Source organism: Mesitornis unicolor, unplaced genomic scaffold, assembly GCF_000695765.1.
Source record: "Mesitornis unicolor isolate BGI_N332 unplaced genomic scaffold, ASM69576v1 scaffold28373, whole genome shotgun sequence".
In the NCBI taxonomy this organism is placed as follows: domain Eukaryota; kingdom Metazoa; phylum Chordata; class Aves; order Mesitornithiformes; family Mesitornithidae; genus Mesitornis; species Mesitornis unicolor.
The window spans coordinates 5,350-31,098 of NW_010177126.1; the positions used below are offsets into that span (position 1 = coordinate 5,350).

The 25,749-nt window shown below is 38.8% G+C and overlaps 2 protein-coding genes across 2 annotated transcripts in view; one reads left to right on the plus strand and one right to left on the minus strand.

Annotated features, from left to right (window-relative positions):
• The window catches only part of ZRSR2 (zinc finger (CCCH type), RNA-binding motif and serine/arginine rich 2), a gene marked incomplete at its 5' end in the record, with an annotated part of 12,391 nt that extends 3,908 nt beyond the window's left edge, over positions 1–8,483 (plus strand). The window contains 5 exon segments of the mRNA XM_010181971.1: positions 1,317–1,432; positions 4,299–4,512; positions 6,772–6,827; positions 6,986–7,095; positions 7,716–8,483. Coding sequence (XP_010180273.1) covers positions 1,317–1,432; positions 4,299–4,512; positions 6,772–6,827; positions 6,986–7,095; positions 7,716–8,194 — 975 coding nt within the window.
• A 5,652-nt stretch (positions 8,484–14,135) lies between these two features.
• AP1S2 (adaptor-related protein complex 1, sigma 2 subunit) overlaps positions 14,136–25,749 on the minus strand; it is a 30,242-nt gene continuing 18,628 nt past the window's right edge. The window contains exon 4 of the mRNA XM_010181969.1: positions 14,136–14,872. Within this exon, the coding sequence (XP_010180271.1) occupies positions 14,825–14,872 (48 nt within the window). The 3' untranslated portion in view covers positions 14,136–14,824. The remainder of the gene's footprint in view (positions 14,873–25,749) is intronic.

Consider the following 25,749-nt stretch of genomic DNA (forward strand, 5'->3'; position numbering starts at 1 on the left):
GAAGAGCGTGGATCTCAAGCTGGCAGTGCGTAGTAAAGAATGCTGCAGTCTTCATTTGAATCTTAGAGAGGATGAATTCGCTCTTCCCTGTTGCTTTAAAGAATAGTTTGGCTTTTTAGCCTTGTCATACCATTAAACTTGTGAAGATTCTTGCTCTGCTTAAACCACTGCATGAATCTGAAAATTAATTTTTAACCTAATTAACCCATTATATGCCAATTGTCATAGCTACATTTGAGTTGCATTTAGTTCCAGATTATGTTTAAACATTTTTTTAGGTGGGGAAGCTTAAGTCTTTTATTCATAATATGGGTAGAAAAATGCTCTGAACTATTACCAGCCATTTCTGCAAGGGCATAGGCAGAAACATGGTATGTGAGAGACTTCATTATAAGCGTCCGTTCAGAGTTCAGTTACTGTTGACACTGTTGAAGTGACGCTGCTGTTTCGTTGAAAGCAAATTATGGCTGAGAGTCATGGACAGAACTGTTAGCAGGGTCAAATACTGCTTGTAAATAAAGAAAGTTTTTAGTTGATTTAAAATGAGAACTTAGGCTAGTCAGCTTCACAGATATTTTGGCTAACAAAATGAAAATTCCCTTTTTTAAATGTGTTGGTTTTAGTCAGTTGACGCTTGCAACTTGATAATTCCACATTGAATTATGGAAATCTTAATGGCCCAAGATGAGCAGTATTGAGGCTTTCAATTCCAGTGCTAACTGAATCTGGCCTTTGTCAGATTGCTTTTATTTTAGCCTTTTCTGGCTGCGTAGAAAGTAATAGTGATAATCTTACTGAGCTTTGAGCTGTTGCAAAGACAAATAAGTAAATAGTCCTAGCTTTCTGTCTGCTAGTTGTATAGAGTGCTGCTCAGTGGGTCCTGAAATGAAGTAGGCAACAGGCATGCCTGAATGAAAAGAATCTGTGCCAATATTTATAATTCTCATAAATGACAAATGAAATAATTTTTTGAGGAGCAAATATTATTGCAACTCTTTTGGTTATAAAATCCTAAGAAGCTTTTCCTTTAGCAAAAGAGAACATCCAGTTTAGTGACTTCTTGTTGTTGTTTTTAAAAAGAAATAATGAATATAGAGTTGTTCTTAAAACTAACAATTACCAAGAAAAGAGGTTTTCATCACCAGAGACCCAAGGCACTAAGCAGCTTTATAAAACAATGCTTAAAATAGGTTCAGAGTGCATTGTAGTAACACAGTGCTCGTAGTTGCCTATGGATTTAATTGATGGTTTTATTTTGACGTAACATCTCTTTATTCTTTTCTGACTTCTGTGTATGTTAATATTTTTTTCCACAGCTGGAGAATGGTGCATCCTGGCATAACCCAGAGCCCCCAGAGAATATAGGAACAGAGAAGGATCGAGCAAATTGTCCATTCTATATTAAAACAGGTTCCTGCCGATTTGGAGACAGGTAATCAATTGAATATTTACCAGCATATAAGTGTTTTGGAGAAATGGAAGGGAAGTAACTTCATTAGGTCATATGCAAACTGAAGAAAAATTGCTATATAAATTACTTTTGTGTATTTGGATGCGGTTCTGTTATTCATGATGGAACTAGACATTGAGAGCAGAAGCGTTGCCTGGCTGGAATTGAGCTATTTATTGTTATGGCATATTATTACCGGTGCATTCTGGTTACATTGGTCAAACTGACTTTTCCTTAGCTCTGACAGATGCACAGATACAGTCAGCCAGAACAGGTTTGATTTCTGCTATTAGTACAGGCCTGATTTGTCAGATGTTGTCTTTTGTCTAATTTACATATGCTGCATCTTTTGAAAAATAAATCTCAACTGGATTAAAGCAAGTTAAGGTACATCTGCACAGTTGAGAAAGCTGCTGTGTAGCTTCTGGAATTCTCTTGTTTGTGGACTGTTTAAATGTGTGATACAGTCTGTCTTGATTTTTTTTTTTAATACACTTATGGGTGCCCTATTTCAGAAAGTAATAGTAGTAAAAGGCAAAAAGAGCAAAGGACAAGATGAGGAACAGCTTCTGTAGGAGGAATGGCTGAATAGTCTAGACTCTGCATTCAAAGAGATGATGGAAGAGGGCTGTGGTAGATAAACATTGAACTCGTGCGTAGGATGGGAAGCATTATTTGCTTTTATTATGAAATAGTTTAATTAGGTGTCCTTAAGTGTTTACCAGCTTTAAAAAAAAAAAAGTACTTTCTCATATGCAACAAATAGCAAGACTTGTTACCAAAGGACATAGAGGAAGCCAAAGGTATAAATGGGTTCATGGAGTACAGGTTCATTGGTGACCATTAAAGATGATGACTAAAATGCATTATCTGGCTGGAAAATTCCTGATATTTTTTTGTGTGTGTTAAGGAGGAAAAATAGCTCAGCAGGGAAAGACTTATTACATGAATCTTCAGCATAAACTAGTAAGCCTGTTTTTCTAACTTGTATCACTGAAACATGTATGGTCCATCTATTGTAGTTTTCTTTGCACTACAATTCATTTTGGCGTGGTGTATATTGTGGATAATTCTGTGATAATTCATCTTTATGAAAGCTTCAAGTCCACATCTTATTTCTATTTTGAAATAGGTGTTGAATTCCTAAATAAAACTTTGGCCAGCTAGTTCATTGCAGGCAGCATATTTGCTTTTCAGATACTCAGTTCTTTGTAATCTTCATAGTATTTTTGTTTCAGTGGTATTTAATGGGAGTGACCTCCTTGGATTAATTATAGATAGGATGAAATTCAGTTTTGCTTTGAACTGTGAATAGGCTTGGTAAATAAATATTCTGTGTGTCTTCTCTCATCTGTAGCTGTTGATCTGAGCTACCTCTCCTTTGTCTTCTTTCCTCCTCCTCACATATCTGCTTCCTTCATGTTCTGGTCATTTTAACCTCTGGTGTTGACTGTAACTTGAAGAACTGAGACACATCCTTATCAGCTAGGATAAGGGCTGGAAGAATTGGTTGGAAGCTGAAATGAACCACAGTGGGGAAAAATTGTAAGCCAATGTTATCAACAAAACAGTTGCTGAATCTTATCAAAGCTCAACTATATCTGGAAGAAGCTCAGACTGTCAGAGTTCACCGTTATGGGTTTCCCCAGTAATTCAAGCCCTAATATTTTGTAGTAATACTGGAATTTTGAGCAATTCATTTTCCTTGGGATTTTTTTTGTTCTGTCATGTGCTAGATTCATTTTGTGTACAGACAGTATTGGTTGAGTATAATATTTTGAGTTCTGTCATTCAAACAGAACAGTGAAGTGAGGCAGCTTCTAAAATGTAAAAAAAAAAAATAACAATTCAAATTAATTTTCTCTGGGTCTAGTTTTGGTTTTGGAGCTTTGGGGGTTTTTGTTGGGGTTTTGTGTTGTTTTTTCAAGTCTAAGGTGCCAACCAGAAAGTGAGAGTAAATTTCTGACTGACTGGATGGGGAAAGAAACTTCCTATCTGAAATCTGGGTTGTAATTGCCCATTTTGAGACCTGACCTCCCTCCAATTTGTCTGTGCTTTGCCAGTACTAGATAAAGAGAGTAGACAAGTCTGACGATTTTTCTGATCATGTCATGAAAAGGAGAAATGTGTTGGAGAGTGCATGACCCAGTTGCTCAGGGAAGTGTTTGAAATGGATCATAAAGCACAGTGAAATAAACACGGAGGTTAACATCTGTGTTCTCACTGGATATCAAGGTTTGTGGGGAAGAACTGAACTGCCTGAATATCATGGATTGTGGGGGAGATCTAATGCTTTTATGGCTGACAATAAGATGCAGAATAAGATATGACTTAAGTATAAGAAGCATTTTTTTTTTTAAGTGGAAAAATACCAATGTCTTTCTCATCCGATGTCAGGTCCAACCATGTTTTCCCTCCCTCCCCACTTCCCTGTACAATGAGAACAACTTCAGTAAAAGTTGTTAAGTTTGCAAAAAGTAGAGCAGGGACTTTCTTTAAAATATCTTCAAAGATTGCCAGTAGTCTTTCTCTAAAGCCCTTCAGAAATGGAGAATTAAAAGCCTGAAAGAAATTACTTTAGTTCTTACTGTGTTATGGGTATCTATAGTTTTTGCAGATGTGCCTATTTCAGCCATATATTTATGCATGGCAGAAAGCATTAAGATTATACGCAAACTCACTTCCAAAAGATTTGTTTTAATAATTGAAATATGTTGATCTTCCACTAATGGATTTTCTTTTGTAATAGCTGTTACTGAAACTGGCAAGTGTTTCAAGTTTCAACAAGTGCGTCTTATGCTGAAAGTGCTGATCTTTTCATTTTTCTTTCTCCACTACAAATGTCCAGGTGTTCTCGCAAGCATAACTATCCAACATCTAGTAAGACACTACTCGTCCGAGGGATGTTCATTACTTTTGGCATGGAGCAGTGCCGGAGGGATGACTACGACACGGACGCAAGTCTCGAGTACAGTGACGAGGAGACCTACCAGCAGTTCCTGGAGTTCTACGAGGACGTGCTCCCCGAGTTTCAGAATGTGGGGAAGGTTGTTCAGTTCAAGGTATGCAGCTGAACGTAATAGCTTGTTAAATAGGTAACATATACCACGTGAGTTGTGTATTGCGACCCTTAACAGGAGGTCTGTCCAGCATGCCCTAGCTAAATCCCATGTGCATTAGAGAACTGTACAGTGTCCTTACAGCAAACTGTGTATTCCTCATGTCACCTGTGAACTTTCACTGCTGTTACAGAGCACTGTCTTGCTCTCTCCCATTCCTCTGAACTCTTAAAAAAGCTTGTGCTTTTATATTCCAAGCTATTCATAGTGCTCAACAGTCCACTTACCTCACAGTCCCTTCTTTGTTTAGCCCACGATAAGCCTCAGAGGGTCCACTAAGACAGTTAGACAGTATATCTTGGCTACTGTATTTGTGTCTAAGGAATTAAATAGTGGGGGTATGAAATGTATTTGGAGTATGCACCCAAACATTGTCATTTGATTTTGTTTTATCCAACCTGTCCTAAAATGACATTGACCTGAAAAGGTAGGAGAAATTTCAGTAGGACAAATTGTAAAAAAGTTACATAAGTGGAGTTGAGATTTGTCATCCATCCTTAGTTTCTTCATTTGGTTTCTTGAATTTCTTTCCTGAACTTTTCCCATTTATATTATGGTTTCTTAAGGGGGAAAGAGAGGGACCTGTAAATGGAGACCCTGAGATGAATGATGTGTGTTAACAGTCCCATGTTGCCCCAAAATATGCAGCTTGAATGACAAAATCTCCTTATAGCAGAAGCTACTGCAGCATCCCTTTCTGCTTGCCATTCCTAAGTGTTTTCCTGCAGTCACCAGGAGGCATGCAGTGCCTTTTCTCCTTTTGTTTCCATCTACTGACAGCTGCCTCAGAGCTGAGATTGTATTAGCATTTCAAGCAAGAGGAAAGTGGAAGAAGTGAATTTTCAGTAGTTGTATAATGAGCTTTATAGGTAATAAACCTTCTCTTGTTTGGAGGAGTATCCCCATCATCCATATTTTGACTGAATGAGGTATTAGCAAGCTGTGCTGCATCCTGGAAGACGGGATGTAGACTCCCAATGGAGCGGGGGTTGAAATGCTGCCTTACCATAAAACTCGGATCCGTGACTTTGTATTGTTGTTAGATGCAGCCGTGCTAAGTTGCACGTCCTTGGGTCCTAGTAACAGGGTAAGAGCTTTCAGTGTGGCATTTCTTGGCTTCTGAGGTAATTATGCAACTGCAAGATGATTCTCATGGTGCATTTTCATTGTATTAGATATGCTTAGAAATGACGTGTTGGCTGCAGGGATCTTAGCTGTGAGTGAGTCTCTGCTACCGTTTAGAATCAGATTACCTGCATTGCTTTTCCAGCTGGCTTCGCTTTCCAGTGTAGCACAAGGTTTTATTCTTGCTGTTCTTTCTGGGAAGCTACTCCAGGATTCAGCAGATCCATATAAAACACACTCCTTTTCCCACCCAGAAGTGTCCATGACAAAATCACTCATGCTTGTTCTTGTGTTGACATGGTTTATCTCAAATAGTTTGACTGCTTATTCTGTAATATGTAATCATACAACTGCTTGTTGTTGTGTCTGAAGCCCCTGCCCTAACCTAGTGCGCAGAGAGGTATTCTCTGAGGGCCAGTCAGGGTTCAGTGATAAAAGGACCCTCATATGGGACAGGTAACCGAAGAGGCCTGGGGGCAAAAGAGGCTGGGCTCACAGTTCTGCCCTGGAAAACTGGGTTCTAGCCTACTTGGGCCTGCCCTTTTCAGAATCCTTTGTAACTAGCAACAAGCTTTACGGAAATTCAGCTGTGTATTTTGAGAGCTTTAGACATACTTTAAATGCTAAATTATTATGAAAAAACAGTGGAAGCTAGTGACTTCAGCGTTTCTAACTCATCTCACAGGGATGCTGTGAAGCAGAGTTGCTCTAAAGATCCTCTTACCATAATGAATCCCACATTTCTACATGAGCATACTACTAATCATAGCGTTGACCCAGACAAGTGTGAGACATCTGAGTACAAGCTGTCTTGTGGACTAAGTGAAGCAGAGGTCCCAGTGTTAATCAAAGCATAATCCTGTGACAGTCAAACATAAGCGAGAAGGGCTTCTTTCCCACCCACCACCACCCCCCCCAAAAAAAACCCTTTTCTGAACTAAGTGTTCAGAAGAAAATCACACGTAAGTTCATATTGATGAGCTGTTATAAATCAGAATGGCCACCATCTCAACGTGCGTGAGCTGCTGTATAGCATAAACCTTGCGTTGTACTAACTTAATGTTTCTGAGCCCTTAGGTCAGTTGCAACTATGAGCCTCACCTGCGAGGAAATGTGTATGTCCAGTATCAGACGTAAGTACTCGCAATCTTACTGAGTTTTAGAGCTGTAAGCAATGTTTGTATAATCCAAGTGATTCATTCTCGTACTGTAATAGGAGCTTAAAATTGGTCAGTAACATCTGAAGTGACTGTGGGATGATAACACTATGTGTGATTGTTACTTTTTACAGGGAGAAGGACTGCCAGGCAGCTCTTGCTCTCTTCAGTGGACGATGGTATGCAGGCCGACAGCTTCATTGTGAGTTTTGTCCTGTGACAAGGTGGAAAACTGCTATATGCGGTGAGTCATGTAAGCACTTGGAAAAGAGAATGTGTTTTACTGAAAGAGTACTTATGGAAGAGAAAAAGAGGGAAATTGCCTTTAGCTTTCAGATCTGCCTAATGTTGCAGTTCATTTCTGTTTGCAAGACAAATGTGTTAACTTGCTTGTATGGATCTAGGAAAGAAAGGGAATATTCATACCATGTCACATAAGTGTCTGAATCATTCTAATGGATTTACATTGGACTGGAAAAGCTTTGGGAATAATAATCTTAAGGTGGAACTACAGGAAGTAATGATTTCTCTCTTTAGAAAGCAACAGCAGTTTCTGAACCATCAGCAGTTCTTAGCAGTAACTGTCCCATCTGACTTTCCTATATTTACATTCTAAGGCAGTAAAATTATTTATGAAAATAAATACGCAGCTAAAAGCTCCGTAGCTGTTAAAAAGTTAATTCACAAAAAAAGTACATATTGAAAAATAATCTCGTGTGGTTTAAATTGATAGGCGGTCAGATGCATGCAATTTTGTTTGAAGAAGCAAAATTCAGTTTAAAAGTTCCTTTCCAGTAGGTACATAATGAAGAAAGAGATTTAACAGGTCTGGTTCATAAAAAAGCAAACCCTAATCTGTTGCAGGCTTATTTGAAAGGCAGAAGTGTCCAAGAGGGAAACACTGCAACTTTCTTCATGTATTCAAAAATCCAAACAATGAGTTTTGGGAGGCCAATAGAGACATACGTCTTTCTCCTGAACGGACTAGTCTGTCTAAAAACTCTGAAAGGAGAAACAGAACGAGCCATCGTGATGACTATTACAGCCGCTCAAGGAGAAGGGGCAGCCCAAGCCCTGACCATTCTTACCGCAGAAATGGAGAATCTGAGAGGAAAAAGAATCGCCGCAAAAACAAGAGAAGGCGCCGGTCTGGGAGGTCGAGAAGTCGAGAAAGGAGGAGGTCTCACAGCAGGGGGAGGAAGAGGAGAGGCCGCAGCCGCAGCAGAAGTCATAGTCGAACACGCAGCAGGAGCAGAAGCCGGAGTTCCTCTCGATCCAGGAGCAGGGGTAAAAAGAGATCGAGCAGCAGAGGAAAAAATAGTGAGACTCCCAAAACAAAGTGAGAATTACTTTTAGAAGTTGCTAATTGATCAAACGTAGACCTGACAAAGAAACCTTTCCAATAGGGCACGAGATATATTTGAGTTTCAAATAAAGTGTTCTTGCACATTAAAATGTTTCTTCCTAATAAAGGAACCTAGTTTATTGTGTGCTAAGCTTCAGAAAATTAAAAGTTTAAGTCCTCTATAAGGTGTGAATGTCAAGTACTCTAGCTACTCTGTCCCTCTGAAGTGCTGCAACATCTGGATGCATACCGAGTACAAACAGAAAGAGAAGTAAAGCTTATTTGGTATATGCTTTTTTCTGTGTTACGTGTGTGTTAAGTGTTTGCTGTCCCTGTAAGGAGTTAGTACAGAACAGCCAGCGTGCTGTAAGTTCACACCCCGGCATACTGCAAATTGAAGTCTGTGTGTAAGACTGCCGTTTATATTTTCTGTCTGTTTATGGGAAATCTTTTTCTAGACAAAGTAAATATAATCATGTTATGAGTTGGAGAAAAGGGATCTAAAAGACATCACTGTTTGACTGTACAACAGTTGCCCTGTAGGAGCTTTGTGGTCATAAGTGTTGGATTTGTCTTTCTCCCCTGACTGAGCTGCTGAGCTAATTGCCTGTAGGGCTTGCAGTGGACTAAAACCAAGTAGAAAGTACACAGAAAAACAATCAATTTATTCAGTACCTTAATCCTTGAGTGAGAGTTGGAGACCATGCACTTGTAATCCTTGAGTAAGGATAGAAAATACTTCGCATACTGCTCGGTTGCAATATCATTTGTAGTTGAAAACACCCTGCCTAACCTGTGATGGAGTGGTGCAGCTGTGTACCTCTGGTAACCGAGGATTCATATATGTAGTTGTGAAGGCTTAAGATGGGACCTGAAGGTTTGATACCTGAAGTAATGCTTTAGTTTTTTTGGAGAGGAGGACTTGACTTAAAGCCTTTCTAGGCTTATTTTACCATCAGCCTAAGGCAACCTATTGCCTGGCTTCCCTAGGGTCAAGGTAGAGAGCAGGGTACATAAAAATGAAGTTAACAGGACAAAACCTTTCTGAAATGACAGCTGTATTATCAAAGTACCTGCAATTAGGTAAATCCTTACAAATATTTTCTCACTTTTAAATGAAGGATTTGTGCTGTTGCGTGGACTGCACTTCACACTGCCTAATTTCAGGTATTTAACTTGGACATGTAGGTGTCCTTCGATGCTTGGGGAGAGCAGTTAGTGGCACTGATGGTGCAGGTGCCCTGAATGGTCTGCAGAGACAGGCACCTCCCTCTCTTTAGCCTCTCCAAAGAACTTGGGCTCCTGCCTTTAGAATACAGTCCAGACCACCTAAGTTAGAAACCTAACACCAAGTGCTCCCAAATAGATACTCGTTATGACTCCAACAATACTGCATAAATTTGTGTTGACAATCTGGATATCCAAACTTTTTGATAGCATTCCTCACAGCAAGAACGTTTTTTCCCCCCAGGATGTTTAAGAGTGAATGAACATTGCTTCTGGATATAATATATGTATTTTTGCTTTTCTAAATGCATACTGCACCCAGCATGCTGATTATACATTTTCCTTCTTTCATGTGTAACTGTGGTCCGATATGGAGTAATACAGCAAAAGTGCTTATATATTGATATTCAGTTCAAACCAGACTTTCACTATATATTGTCATAACTGTAGGCAAAATTGTAGCTTAGTTAATTTGATTAAATGTTTTAGTTATTAACAGATGTAGGAATTGTAATTTAACAGCATAACTTTTGAAGTAATGACTTTATTTTAAAGGCGTTTTTCCAAGGATAGACAGCACTAAGTTTTAAACTATATTTGAGAAATTTGTGACCGCCAGTTTCTCATAATGTATTTTTTCTGACTAGACTTTACAGACAGATTTCCCCGAGGTTTCTATTTTTTCATAGATGCTCAGTTCTCTAGCTGGGTCACTTGTGCAGATGTGGCACACTGGTTCAGTTCCCTGGAGCAGAACTGAGCTGGCATTTCCTACGTGCTGAGACGCAGCACCAGCAGGCCCGAGACATCTTCCTTCCACAGACGCTGGTGTGTGTCCCACGCCTCCTGCTGCTGACCTTGCCTGCTGGTCAAGGCTCTCGGGTGGTTGGAAGAGTTGACTGATGCCACTTCTGGTACCTTGCACGTCCTGTGTCAGGTGGCAGGCTGTCGCTGAGCATTATCTGAGCGAACACAGTCGTGGAGCTGAAACAGAAGTAGTGGAATGGGTGGTGGGAGCCTGTGAGCAGTCAGGTGAAGTAAGCAAAGCCGGTCTCTGTAGGATTAGAAACCATGTGGCAACTAAGGCCCATGTGAGAATTCCACAGATGATTAGGCCCTTGTCCCCGCAGTTTTGTAATGGGATCTGGGAAGCTGAGCTGCTGGTTTTTGTTTTTCTTAAAAAGTTCTTATAAATAAAAAAGATACTTTCTCAGAGATGCATGTAAAAATATAAGTATACTTTATTTCTGCTACTATAATGGCTGAAGCTTCAGCTCTTTTTCTTGAGGTCTGGACCTGAACTTACTGGCTGTACCTGTGCAGTGTAACCCCGGCAGCTGTAATTATCATTCACTTCCACATGCAGTCTGTTTATTACATGGAAATTGAGTGCTGTAGATCTGACATTTAGTTTGCATTTGTTAGCATGAAACCTGGAATTCAACCAGTTTTCTAACTTCAGAGTTCATATATTTCAGTATTGTTTCCCTACTTCATAATCTTAAGTAGTGTTATATGCATGGTTTTGTGTTTCTTTATTAGCCGAGTGACCTATTTATTCTGAAGAGACAAAGAGACTAGCAGTTTTTAAATGTTAAGCTTATTTTTTTCCAAAGGGGAAAAGGCCCAGAACACAGAAAGGATTTAAACTTGCAAGGAACAGCTTGTTCTCACTGCGTGTTAATCTGCATATTCTACATAAAAGGACCTTGTAAAGTGAATTAATACTGGGCAAGTTTTGTTTCATTTTGTTTTTCATAATTGCTTAAAAGCAGTGACTTTCCAAATTATTTTTTTTCAGTTGTGTATTCTGCAAGGATCACTGAGGTGCTTTAGAGTGATTATGAAAGCAGGCATTTACACAGAGCTGCAAGAAGTTGGTTAGGGCAGCAGTGGGACTCCTTCCACAGCAGGGACTGAGTAGGTGCTGCCTCTGCCCTTCTTCCACTGAAGGAGAAACACAGCCTTTTCCCTGTGGCAGGAGGAGAATAAGGACAGTGTGGTGGCACTCAGGTGGGACACAGGCAGTGTTACTGCCCAGCAGTGCAGAGGCACTGGGCTTGTGCCCTCAAGTTCTGGCTGGCAGCTGCTGTGATTGCCCTTTCTGCCCATCCAGAGCAGCTCACCACCACCACAGCAGGGTGTCCACCTGCTGCATGCCAGGCCTGCCTTCATTCCTTGTGGAGGGAGAACAGGCACAGGTGCAAAGGCCTTCCTTCCCTTGTGCACAGTGCAGATGGTCTGATACACATCCTGAGGAACTTAGCTCCAGGTCCTCTGATGTCTTTCTCAGATTCGGTTTTGCATTACCACATTCAGTGTATCAGAAATTGCCCTGAGGTTTACCAGTGACATTCCTGTGCACCAAGTAACAATTTTTTTTTCAACAGAAATGCAAGAGCCTGCTTAAAGATGCTATTGCTTCCTGTCCTGGATCAGTACTTCTTACAAAACATGAAAGTCCACGCTAGTTAATAACTTAAAAGCTTTCTTACATCATCTAAAGAATGCAGTTGATTTTGCTTTCACTGTAAGTTCATTGTAACTAAAATGAACCCCTCTTATTCCACATATTCTTCTATTCAGCACTCATGTATCAGCCCATTTCAGTATCTCTGATTTAGGGGGAAGAAAAAAAAAAAGGTAACATTGACAAGTTACACTCCAGAAAACTTCACAATGCGGTGACTCCAAAGCAAGCCGTACAAACATAACCCATGGCACACAGTAACTTAATAGAGGCAGCCACAGGGTGACCATCACCATGGCATTAACTCAAAAGGAACAGATGTTCAGGAAGGGCTCTTTGAGGTAAGGATTAAGGTTCAGTAATGAAGCTGAAGCCACTCAGGCCAACAATCACTTGCGTAAGCAATACAAAAATTCCAACTGATTCTTTAGCTCCCTCCTACCCCTTCCCCGTAAGAGGAAATTTAATAAATACACTTCTAGTTTGATGTTAGATTTCAGAAATCTATGCTTCTGCTTATGACAGCAACCAGTTCAGTTCTTGTAGAAAGCTGGAGAACAGATTAATCTGAGACATTTTTGGTTGAGACTGGGATTGTGACCACTGCACTGACTTGCTCATAATTCTATGTAAGGAACTGAACCCCTCTCAGTCAACATGTGGTTTGTTTTAATTTTCAAATGAAGTGGCACTACCACATCAATTTAACATCTACTTTAATAAATTTCATGTTTAATGTGGTAAGCCTTCCAAAAACTTGCTAACTTATTGCTTTCTGTACAGTTTAAATGGATGTAAATAACTAATCTTGGACACAGTATACTTGACATTTTTTAATAAAGTGCTCAAGAACAGGTTAAGCACTGTAATAAAGTTTCCCTTTTTTTTAAGCTAGCACTGAGTAGCTGCTTCTTTCCTCTGCAAAAAAAAAAACCAGAATTACATATAAACACACAGCAATGGTGTAAAAATGGACATTTATTACAACTAAACCAATGTGACAGACAGAGGTCAAACAGTTTATTTGTCACAATCACAACAAAGCTTAATCAGCCAAGCACATACAAGTGACAGTGTAAACTTCAAAAACATGTTTAATACATATAAAATTGCTTCAGGTTTGACTTAAGGTAATATGACCACTTCAATCTCGCACACAGGGTCATCCCGCTACCGCTTTAACCTCATCTATCCCTGCAGGTTGGTGTGCATGGCGCTAGAGCACATGGCTTTGGCCTGCCCTAGGTTAAATCAGGTACGGTTAAATCCCAGGGAGGGCTCAAGGAGACAAATTCTAACAGAGGCTCCACCTTGGCACTGCCACACGAGGGTGCAGACGCACCCCTGCCCCAGCTGGCCCTTCTGCTGCCACAAGCATTTATACTGCGATTTGAGTCTGGGGACTTGCAAGTGGCAACGCTGAGCTCACCCTGCTGGGTTCAATTGAACACAGATGGCATCAAGCCCACCCCCTCGCTTTCCAGAAGGCTGCGTAAACACTTGGGGCAGCAGTGCACAGCTGCTTCCAGCAACAACACCAAAGCCAAGTTTTGTCAAAATGTGGAGCTGCTACTTCAAGTAGGCCAAAACCCTGGCTCCTGGAAAGGAGTGACTGGGGAGGGAGGGCAGGGGAACAGCCTTGTCTTCCCAGGGACCATGCAGACACCCTACAACTTGACTACTCCAAAGCGTGGCACTACCTCCTCAAAACTCAAAAGCATACATGAAATCAAACTTCCTCAAGTGAAATGGGTTTCATTTCTAATTACTGAAAGTCTGCTAGAAGTGTCAAAATGTTACTTGATATCACTTAACACTATTTGCAGTAAATCTACTATAACAAATCTAAGATTTAAAAGCTCTCACTGCAAATTAGTTGGTTCAACTGTACACCAATGCAGGAGTTCCGTAAGGGATGTGTCACATGTTAAAGGTGTAAGTCAAGAAAAGCAGATAAAATGACATTGACACTTAGTGTGGGGGATTTTTTTTAAAGGTACCTATACACACATTAAAGCATAACTACAAAACACCAATAAATACAAATTAATTTGTAGAGTTTGAAAGAAAATAATAGAAAGTCCCTTTCGTAAAAGTTCCTTCTTTCCCGTCTTCAAAAGTATCCGATTTCCATTATCCACCTCCCTATACAGTCAGAAAAGCCTACCTCCCTTCCTGTGTATGATCCAAACAAGCTAATATCAGATTGAAAAATAGTTTCCTTATTTAGGCTTTTATTTTATTTTTACTACATGCATTCCCTTTTTAGTATAGTAACTTGCACAGTTTTGCTCAAGGTAGCTACACTTAAATACACCTTCATTTTTAGTGAATTTGCTGTTTTCTTGCAAAAAGCAGTATCACCTTAACAGTTTTTACCAGTTTGATAGGCAGATCCTAACAGGATTCTTTGGTATAATGACAAATTCAGTAGTAAACAGGTATTTCCAATCTTTATGAATCAACTGAAATAAGCAGAATTACCACAAGTGTTGACTAAAACGTAGATGAACAAAAGTCTTTGGTTGCATAAACACAATTTCTACAACATAACATTTCCTATTTGGAGTTATCCATGTAGTTTCTTTTCATTTAGATATGCTATGTCATAATGATACATTTATTTCCTGAAGTCAAGTTTGCTTATAAAAAACAGTACACTTACTGCAGTCAAATGCAATCTTCCTATAAATGCAGTGAAGGGGAACACTTGAGTCAATTTAAATCTAATTCCCTTTCATTTATGATTTTTGGACTTTAGTTTCTTGTTCCCTTTTCAAAGGAGTATTTTTCTTGTAGGCCTGAATGAAGCAGCTTAGCAAAACAGTAATACTGACAAACAGCATCTTACACCATTAGCTAAACATTACAATGAAGGCAGTGAACATTTACAGTATGAAACACTGAGATGTCATCAGCTGAAGTGAAGATTTATGTCAATCCAATTTCTTCAAGTACACTACGTGGGGTCTCTGCTTCCTACGGAGGGAAAATGTGAGACAGCGGTAAATGGACCCTGTGCTTCTACTGAACAGTACCATACATGAGTTAGTATGAAAGATGCTTAATTAAAAAAGAAAAGCTGAAAGACATGAAAATACAAAACTACTGCAGTTTGCAAACACAGTATTAGCTGCACTTCTCAAAGAGCTGTTAATTAGATTGTCATGGTTCACAGGGAGAGCTGGTAGATTTTATTGCCCTTAAGCGCAATAAAAATAAAGCAATTCAGATGTACCAGCAGGGAACAAATCACAACCCAGTAACAGAGATACGAGCTGGGGAGGGGTGGGGGAGCATCTCACAATGGAGTCAAATGATTTTTGTGGTGATTTTTTTTTTTTCACAGGTCTCAAAAATCTGTTAGGGAAGAATGAATAAATGGCCGAATGAAATGACTGATGCAACTAAGATACAGTATCCCTTCAGCTCTTCATAAAGAGCCTAGATTTTTTACACTGGTCCCATACTTAGGTTCACAAAGCCAGGTGAAGGTACCTTGATATACCTGGTGCCAATAAATTGACCCCTACAAAAGTAGAGGAATTGCCTGAATTGGAATTATATTAGGCATAAAGTTTTATGTTAATTCTAATCTTAAAAAAGCTTTGTTTAGCTTAATCAGTTTTGTATTAATTATTCCCATAAGCATCTGAAAAGAAACAGTAGTTTAATTAGAAACATTAGCCTGTCGTTTTCCATAATTAACACCAATATAATAGTAAATAAAAAGGGATACTGTGTCCTTATGGAAACAAACTGGTTTAGTATCCCGAGTATGAATAAACTTACTTTAGCATCCTAAAACAAGGTATGTCATGAAGCAGAAAGAAAAGCAGATAATAGTTAAGGCAGCAAACAAATCACTTTTCAATTGCTTTCTAAATATTTATTAAAACATTGTCAGTAAAATACATAATTAAACACCTTAAATCTTGTAAATAACACCAGAACATTGTCTCTGTCAACCTTGACTACCTAGCACAAAAATGACTGAGCTTACAATCCTCATTCTGTTCCTGTATAAGGTGATTTAGTATTGAAGGAATAAGTTATGGTACTTTAAAGGCAATTTCATTTGAAAGTAAGTCAGTGCTTGGAACAGGCCACCTCTGAGGACTTCAAGATGGCTCCAAAACCCAGCAGTAGGTAAGAAATTGCACAAAAAAAGGCAAGTTAAAACTGGAAACAAGATACCCTATGTATTAAAGATACAGTAGTTTGGTTTTTTTCTCATTGATGCAATATTTAAATATTCTTAGAACTGCAGTGACCTTGACAAAGCCTGGCAGGATTAAAGATTTACATGTGTATTTTAACACAAATCCTCCAAAAAGGAGACACCGATTGAAGTAAAGGCTGTGTAGCATTCTTAATATAACCTGTCATGTTATATTCCCAGATTACTTTGTTCCATTCATTTTAGAGGACATGCATCTCTTCTATCCACCAACTTAAAAGCATTTTATTAATAAAAAAATAATCCTACTTTCTGAAGTATAGCAACAGAACTTGGAGTATTCTAACAGAATGTAACTTCTCAAGCATTTCAGGGTCTTGAATATTATTTCTAATAAGACAGCTTTTCAAAGTTTTAAATTGATCAGACAGCAGTGGAGACTTACAGTTACTCCGCAGTGAAACAGGATATTTACTAAGTTACCTGAAAAAAAAAAGTTGCTCAATAGCTAAGAAGAGATACAGCAAACTGCTCCTGCTGTCTGTCTTCAGAGCAGTTTAGTATTGCTGTCTCCACTGCCACTTCATGGTCGCAGGTAGTTTTCACCAGGCATATAATTAAATACAGATTAAATTTCTTCAAGTAAATCAAGGTCAGTGATTAACAATGAATTTAAAGCAATGTCTTTCAAGGACATTGGCTACTTGTCCACAGATACCTCACCAGTAAAACTATGATCTTAATTTTTTTAATGCTACAGCAGTAACCTTGAGGCAGATGTGCCTTCTTATGTGCACAACCACAACATGAACTCAAAAGGAACACCTTAAGGCTAATGTGTTTTGCTAGAGAAATTATTTCATCAGTTATTGACTTTGAAGAAACAAATAGAATGAACGATACTATGTTTTGTTCACATTACTTGTTTTAGGAAGTGTCAAACATTTTATCCAATTGTTATGGAAAGCATTCTGCAGTATTATACACTACCTGCAGCTCAGAATCACCCCAGGCAAACAACGCCAATTTGAAATACACCAGAACACAGATGAGGAAAAAAAGTCATTCACATGAGACAAAAGTGCATGCAATACTTTATTTCAAACATGCCAGGAAAGCTAATTCATTACCTAGTCATTTAGAAGCAAGCAGCTGTATACAGATAACAAGAAAAACAGCATCTCATTACAGCTCAATGCACAGCATTTTAAGCCAAGAGGCATGAAATAATGCAGGCTAAAGCAGCATTAACCAGACATTCAAACACATTGTTAATGTCGTACAGAAAAAAGGCAAACTTGGAAATGGAAAACCACTCCTATGATTTTTCTTTTTTTCTTTTTAAGATTTCAGAATGCTGCAAGTCCAATCCAAATCTTTTGTCTAGTCCCCTAAACCTCCCATTTTGATGTCAGTTTAACATTTGAAAGGTAGTGCATTACCACATATAGTATGTGGAACTAGCTGGCTGTGGTTAAGCTCAGTAACCACCTCCTTGCTAATTACATTGAAACAATTTTCAAAACCAGCATTGGTTTTAGGTTACAAATTATTCTCTTCTACTAGGCAAACAAGAGGATGCAGTACATGCCCTCTCACTCTGCCCGCACTTTTTAATTGAAAGGTACTTATTAATTCGTCCTCGTGGCAGTTCTCTGATACATAAGATATTCTGTATTTAAAACCGGAAAAGCCAATTGAAGGAGACATATTTCAAGTATGCTGTTAATGGACTTAGAAACAAATCTTTCCAACTCTAACCATCTGTAAAGCAATGAACTTGTTCTCTCCTTCAGTAGCAGCAATTGTTCAACTACTCACAAGAGTGTTTTGAACATTTAAATACAAATGTTGTAACTTCAGATTTACATAAGTCATTCTCTCTGCCCTAATCAATTCTGCCTTCCTCCTCTTTATTATAAAGTCAGACACACTACTGTGCCAGGCTCAGAAAAGGATACTGGTATGTGCACCTTTAATTGAGATGCAAGATCTGTATAAAATTGTGTGCAACATCATTTAATACTTGTATGTACACACATCTCACATACTACTACTCCTTCACTAGTTTCTCTGTAAATATTAACTTCTTCTACAGGTTCTAAGTGTATGTTTAAATACCACCACATCTTATTCAAAAGAATAATGCAGGTCAAGTAATGTTACAGTACAGGTGTTGCAGTATATAGATGTTTAGCTCAGGAAACTCTACAGAACTTTTAAGCATAAGACTACAAGCTTACACACAATAAAAAAGTTAAACCATATGCCAACAAGCACAAGCTTTGTTGAAATGAGACATGTGAAGAGACAACACTGTAAAACAGAGGGGGAAGAGGAAAGTACAACAGCAGAGAATGGTTGTGGTATTCTATTAGATTCAAGATGACTGGATTCACCAAGCTGATGGTAATGTTCTGTCATGAGTAAGTCACAGGTCTATCTCCTCTGAAACTCTGCATGCATGATGAATGAAGCCATTTAGTACACTGGGACATTAAAGTATTCATGACGTGGCTACAAAAGAAACGTACACATTCTTATATATAAACAGAAAGGTGGACAGATATGCAAGAAAACAAAAAGATTATCTCACTATTGTATCTGACATGAAAAGGACATTTGATACAGAAATGCAGTTTGTATTTTTGACTTCTCTAGACCTCTAGGGGGTGGGCGGTGAGAATCATCATTTTACGTCCCTATGCCTGCATACCACATCCAACAACATACAGGACAACTTCACATCATAATTACTGTATTATGTAAGTCAGTTTCTTCTCAGCCAAAAATAGTCTGAAGCTGAGATACTGTTCCAGAGATGGACCTCCCTATATAACTGCTCCATTCCAGCCTCTTTGGTAGACATCAACTGCTGGGTACTGTCAGAGACAGGGCATGGGCTAAGTGAACTTTTGACATCACCTACCATATCTGCCCTGATAAACACACACTTCTAACAGCCCTCTAGAACACAGCTGTAAGCAGCATCATGCCAGGGTACTACAGCAGTGGCATTACTTGCAACAAAAAATACCTATCAAAGGGTGCCTGTTTAAAAAATGGTAGGTATCTGAGACACCTCTCACAGCAGGCAAAGTTTTCTTTGCTTTTGAATTATGCCTCAACTGAATCTTCTATCGTTAGCATGAACATTAGTATACAATTCGTTGAAAGAGGAGTCAGAAAGCAAGCAATACTCTTTTTTCTAATTAAAAATCAGTGTCCTGAAGACAGATGAGGACACTTCTAATGAGTAATAGCAAGTTATAAGTATCAGCCCCATGTATGCCCATTACACATCTTCTGGGAGGAAAAAAAAAGCACAACTCTCTGCACATCAGTTACCATCTTTCATGATGTACCAATTAAGATCTTCAATCTATGTCAGTATTCCACTCCCTAAAATTACAGAAGTCTTACAACAGAACTGAGAAAGCCTCCCATGACTTCAAAACCTAACAATTTCCTCTGTGCCATCTCAGTTTATTCACACATTCAAGCTTAAGTATTTTTAATTTCTAATTACTAATTACAAAGAAGCACAACAAAACTATCCTAGAAGCTTTACAAGATTTATACTGCTTTTCAGTATGAATAATCAGAACATTATTCCACAGTAGTTAAAATATTCTGAACAAGCCAACTACAAATCCAGTAGTTCTCAAAATAGTAATACCTATAGCTCAGTGACAGTTGCAAATAAATTGTATGAAGCCTGCTGTGATTTTTGGTAGAACTCAAAAGAATTTGGTATGTAATAGAAAATGACAAATGTGAATTTTAACTCTTAAGACCTCTCTTACTGCTTAAGTCAAGTATCAGCGTACACTAAAAACAAAATGCTGAGGCATATTCCTAACTGGAAAAGGAACTGCATGATGGTAGTATACAGTACTAACTCCACAGAGCAGGAGCTTTGACAATAAAGAAAATATTAACTCTAGAATTGCTGGAGCCTTCACAGACAAAAAAAACGCCAGAGGTACTTACAGAAAACTTGTGCTTTACTTACGCTGCTGGCACGATACAGATTCATGAAGACAAGTGAAAAACAAGCATATTGTAGCAATCTCAAATGCCCAATTTTTACTGTTTCTTATTTTCAGTTTTTACCTGGAACATAGAAGACTGATTCTCCTCCTCAATGAAAACAAAAAACTCAAGTCTTCCAGTGTTTCACTCTCGGAAACCTGAAGCCATCCAAGTTGGTGTCTTCACAGAAATGCCTGTCAAATCTCCTAACAGAATTTCTCCTTAATCTTACAGTAGCTCTCTGGACAGAAAGAATGAGAGCAGCTCATTTTCTAGCACTCTTATAAGGTCGATGACCACTCACTGCTGTTGTGTTTCAAGGTTATCCCAGGCTGCACACATTCTTTAGCGCACTCTTTAGCCTGGAAGCGCTGACCATGCTCCCATTTACACAACTAATATGAACAAATAAGGATATGGAAGGGTTCAGTTCATGTTTATCCACTTGTTACCCCGCAGTACTTTCCGAACTTCTACTCTCCCCCACACCCCTAGGGTATTTCCCACCCTGTTCATATTTTCAATGGCTTGTAAATTGAGAAATTAACTGTCTTTGATGTGAAAAACCTGGTACACAAAATTAGATGATTGACTCAAATTACTGTTATGGGATTAGTGCCTCATCTTGACAGAAACTTATTATCTACTGATAAAGCAAGATAGATTGTCAGATAACAATAGGAACAAAGTGGTTATTTCACTCCTGGAGGCTTTTTAGCTTACAGAACACATGTAAACACCACCTGCAATTAGACTAGCAAGAAACGGGCACTGTAGAAGTGAATCTAAGAAATTAAATGGAAGACAACAGTAACTGAGATATGAAGTGATAACACAGCAATATTGGGAGATGGAAAACAGTGCAGTTTCAGTGAGACCTCTGTACCCCAATGAGGACATCCAAGACCACCACACACAGAGGGTCTAGCACTGTGGACAGCCTGACAAACAACAGGAAGGAAAACAAAGTTTTGACAAATTATTTGCCGTCACAGAACTATAGTATCTCACAAGCCCCAACTACGATTTGTTAAATTTTTTACTGTGTTCCCTGCCACACTGTCCCCAGAGCAGTCAGCCTGCTGCTCTGAATACCACGAAAGGCAATTTTGGGCAAAGGACAGATGTCAACTTCTACAATCAGGATCTAGACTATACTGCCTTCCTTCTGTGGGACTCTGCTGGCTCAGACAACACCTGAGCCTGTGAAGCATGTCCTTAAGATAGCTGGCTGTCTGGATCTAATGAGTTTATAAATGAGTTCATCTAGCAGCTAGGGAAGATGCAGTGCCATCCTTAGAGCACACCACAATGACAAACTAGCATGAAATACTACCTCTGAAAAATCATTACTTATCTAAAAATTTGGATGTACATTGTTTATCTGACTTCAACACATAGGTCTTAGAGCCTAGTTTTGCCAAAGCGGTAATAGCTCTACAATACAAGCTGCACACCGCAATTACACAATGTTTTAAAATTCCTAGAATCCGCCTTTTTCAAACTGACATCTGTGTTTACAAGGCATTTTAAAACACTAATAATACTCACTGAAATTTTCAGCCCGAGTCATTAGAGATTTTTAAATTAGAAAAATGGTAGAGTTGATTTGAATCAACAGAACTATTTATCTAGCCCGACCCAACTGACATTTTTCTCAGTCAACTTTGTCATGACCCAACCTAATTTAAAATCATAATCAAACTACAATTAGAAGGGACTTCATATAATCCAGTCCCCTAAACGGCATACCTGTAACATTTCTGAGAAATATTTAATCCCTTAAAGGCATCCAGTGATCGAAAATTTTAAATGCCCTCCAGGCAATCTACTTAAGTGCTTCATTATCATCTGCATGGGAAAATATGCCTAACATCTACTTCGAAATTATTTTCTTGCTGCAATTTAAGTTATTTTATGTCTGTAATAGACAAGAAAACGGTGTGATTCCTCAGGCAAGAGAGAGAAAAGAAATTATTTATGCCTACACCAAACTGACTCAAGTTCAGTGCTTTGCAGAGCTGCTATTTTACTGACAAGACTACACAGCACTAACAAAGACTTCATGAATACTTGGCATATCACCTTCTTCAGAGAAAGTTTGCTTGGTTTTAACTTCTTTCCCATCGAGACCATCACAAAGCCTATGAAGGCAAGCCATGTTAAACTGCAGACAAAAATTACAACTGCTACCTTTTGATAAAAGCTTGGCTTTTCTTCTTCCAGCATCTAAACAAGCTCCAAGCTAAAACAACAGACAAGATGTGGAACCATGAAGTGCACAGAAATTTGGGAACAATTCTACAGAAAGAGGCTATGGGGAAAAGGATGAGGGTTTCTGTTTAGCAACATGACATTCTTACAGTAGGAAGAGATTAACATTTAACAAGCACTTCTTTAGCAATGCTTCAGAAGCAATTACTTTTACACTTTACTTCTGAATCTTTGTTAGGAAATATTTCTTTAGGAAATTGCTGCTGTTCACTTGCATTTTTAGGGATTACAAAATAGCAGAGTATCTGTTTCCCAATCTTTGGTTAGCCAACTATTCAGAAACTTCAATTACACAGTTATTGGGAAAATTCTACTTTCCTTTCAAAGGAAAGCAAAGTGTTTTGTCAAAGAACCTAGAAACACCCATGAGATCTTGATGTTTAAAGACAAATATTAACTGTGATGCTGTTCAAAAGAAAAAGAACAATCCTACATCAATGTCAACTTCAAGTCAAGATTTTGTCTGTAGCTTCCTCTACAGATAGGACCAAAAGAAAAATATTCAGGATCAGTGCAAATTAGTCACAACTCACACAATACTCAACCGGAGTTTGAAACAGCAGCAGTCATTGTGCAAATGCTATTCAGCAAAATACCCTAGCGTATGCGCACACTCCAGCTCTAAAACATCACTTCAACAGACCAGAGCAGAAGGATATGACATAAGATCAGCAGTGGGCTGCCTGTCTCCCTCTCAAAAGCAGAAGTAAAAGTATCAGTGAAAACTCTGCGTACTGTAATTGGATAATAGTGGGTGCTTCCTGCTTCTTAGTTGCTATTCTGATCTGCTGAATCAAGGGTGATAATCGCTCCGGCAGGCAGTATTTTACAGCTGCCAATTAGTTGCTACGCAATGAGCTATGAAGAACTGACAGTCTAATCTTCAAGGGTAAGGATGGTTCTGAGCATCCACTGGAGGCTCCACTTGACCACCACAAAAATACAAATGCTTTAAGCAAATACTACTGCTGAATACTTTGTATTGCAAAGCTAGAGCCAAATTACAAATCATCAAGTTCTCTATCAGATAATCCCACAGCGCCTGTATATTTGGCAGTTTGCTGAACTAGACACAAAGATTCATTAATGTTTTCTTCCATTTTCTTACAGCACTGCACTGCACTGCAGCTACAAGTTTCCACTACTTTGCTTAAAGAATGATTTTTTAAACTGCATGGCTGTATTTTTGAAGGGATGACCAGGATATACTGTTGTAATGAGCCACGTCACATCCAGTATCATTCAGCTTCCATGGCAATGGCATTTAAGCATCCCCCTTCCTTCCTGTTCCTGCAGCACTTTGCCTTCTTACAGTTATTTGGACAAATGTTTGCAGGGCCAAGCTGTAACACAGAAAAGAAAAGCTGCTGACTATATTCTTCTAGAAATTAGCAATTTAAATTGGATCAGTTCAAATGGATCTGAAATCCAGCTCTAGGATGGTCACATAAATAGTTTCTGGGGCACAAAGGAAAATGGGAGGGAAAGGGCACCTGAAAACTCTAAGGCAATACTGCTGCTGAAGTTCCTTGCCACAATCCTATGACTCAAGCCAACAGCAGAGGTGCAGCATAAGGCAGGTAAATTAGAACTTGCCTAACTACGCTAGCTGACCGGGGGTTCAAAGCAGACAAGTGAAGATCAGATACCTGGGGATCACTGGCTTTTTGAAACACTTAGATTCATTTTATTTTTAACAAATTCCAGTGTAACTTAAGTTACACTATTATCTTCAGTAAAAGTCCTGCGTGCCAGCAAAAGCAGCTGCCTTTTACTTCCCTTTTCAATGCCACTGCTTTCCTCTCTCCTAGCACTTCTCTCATGCTCCCCTCTGTATTCTTAGGTTTTAGCTAACAAGGTATGAGCCACAAAAAGTCACAGGTCAAGCAGATCCACTCAAGGACCACCACAAAGGTGCCATCAGGAACAGACCTGGCCTTCCCAACAGAAGTCACTGTCACCACAGTTTTAGGTGATAAGGAAACTGCACCCTGACTCAAACCCATTAGTTTATCACCTGTAAACTGCTCTTGATAGAAAGTGTTAAGTTCTGTTCAGTAGAACCTGAGCATACAATAACAAGATTTCACTCTGTCTACTTGTATACCACCACTTAGGTTTTTCAACATTATACAAGGCTTTCCTTAAATTTAACCAAATTCTGTATGGAACAGACTACTTCTAAGTATGTGTCTTATTACACTTGCCATACAGCACATGTAGAACTCAACATCCTAGTTTACAAGAAAATCTCTCTGAAACAGCCCTCAAACAAACCAAATTCAACTCATTTAGTGCTTGTTTATGTTTGATAAAGTAACACAGATTGAGTAACTTGAAGCTGAATAACCTACTAGTTAAGTATCAGGTTAATCCAAGCACAGAAGCTATAAGAGTCAAACTCCTCCCCTTGCCCAAAGACAACCTTCTTTACCTCAGGTGATCTCTCTTTACCACAGATGGTCCTCATTCCTACATACAAGCTGTAGATCCTTCCAGCAGGCAAACTATCCCCTCCTCTTATGAGGTTCAACCTCTATCTGTCCTTTTCCATGTACCCCAGAAGGTGTCATTCCTGTTTTTCCATATTCTGTGGAGTCACGACAACTAGTGTAAACTAAGCTCTGCGCACAGCAACTATTTCTTCACTCCCTCCAGGGAACAGTACTGGACAGGAAGAAGCATCCCATGAGCATCTGATAATGCCACTGTTTAAATTAATGGGGACAAAACACATTTCTTCAACTAAAACTGTGTGCGTACATAGAATTCATCAGGGACATACTGTAGACGAGTAAACTGGAAGAATTTCACACAATTCTCTAAGGCTGAGCTTGCATGTTCCAGAATTGGTCTTTGTAGCCATTTAAGACAACAAAAAAGACTAAGACTCCTAAGTAATAACTCTATGCTTGGCATAGATCCCAAACAACATATATACGTTTTAAAAGTTCTAATCACAAGGAAACTTTTACAATCACAGTATTAACACTAACCTCACCATGACAATCATATGCTTCATACATGAACTCGTTACCATGAAGAGGAGAGAAAATGTAATAAACATGGGGAAAAGACTGTGGGGAAAAAAAATAAAAGCTTGAGCATTTAGGTTTTTTTATTGTTAGTCTAGAATATGTCCAAACTCATAAGAAATCCTATTTTGAACAAATGACTTGTTGGCTACTCTAATTCTCCAGGTTTAATATGGAGGCAGGTTATTAGCTAATCCCCGCTCCCCAGAGATCAACAGCTGTGTCATATACTAGGTAAATTTTAAATGGTAAAAATACCCATACACCAACAGTGACACTGATTTTGAACATGTTGCAAAATATTTTTGTCTATTACAGTAATTTTCTTCTGT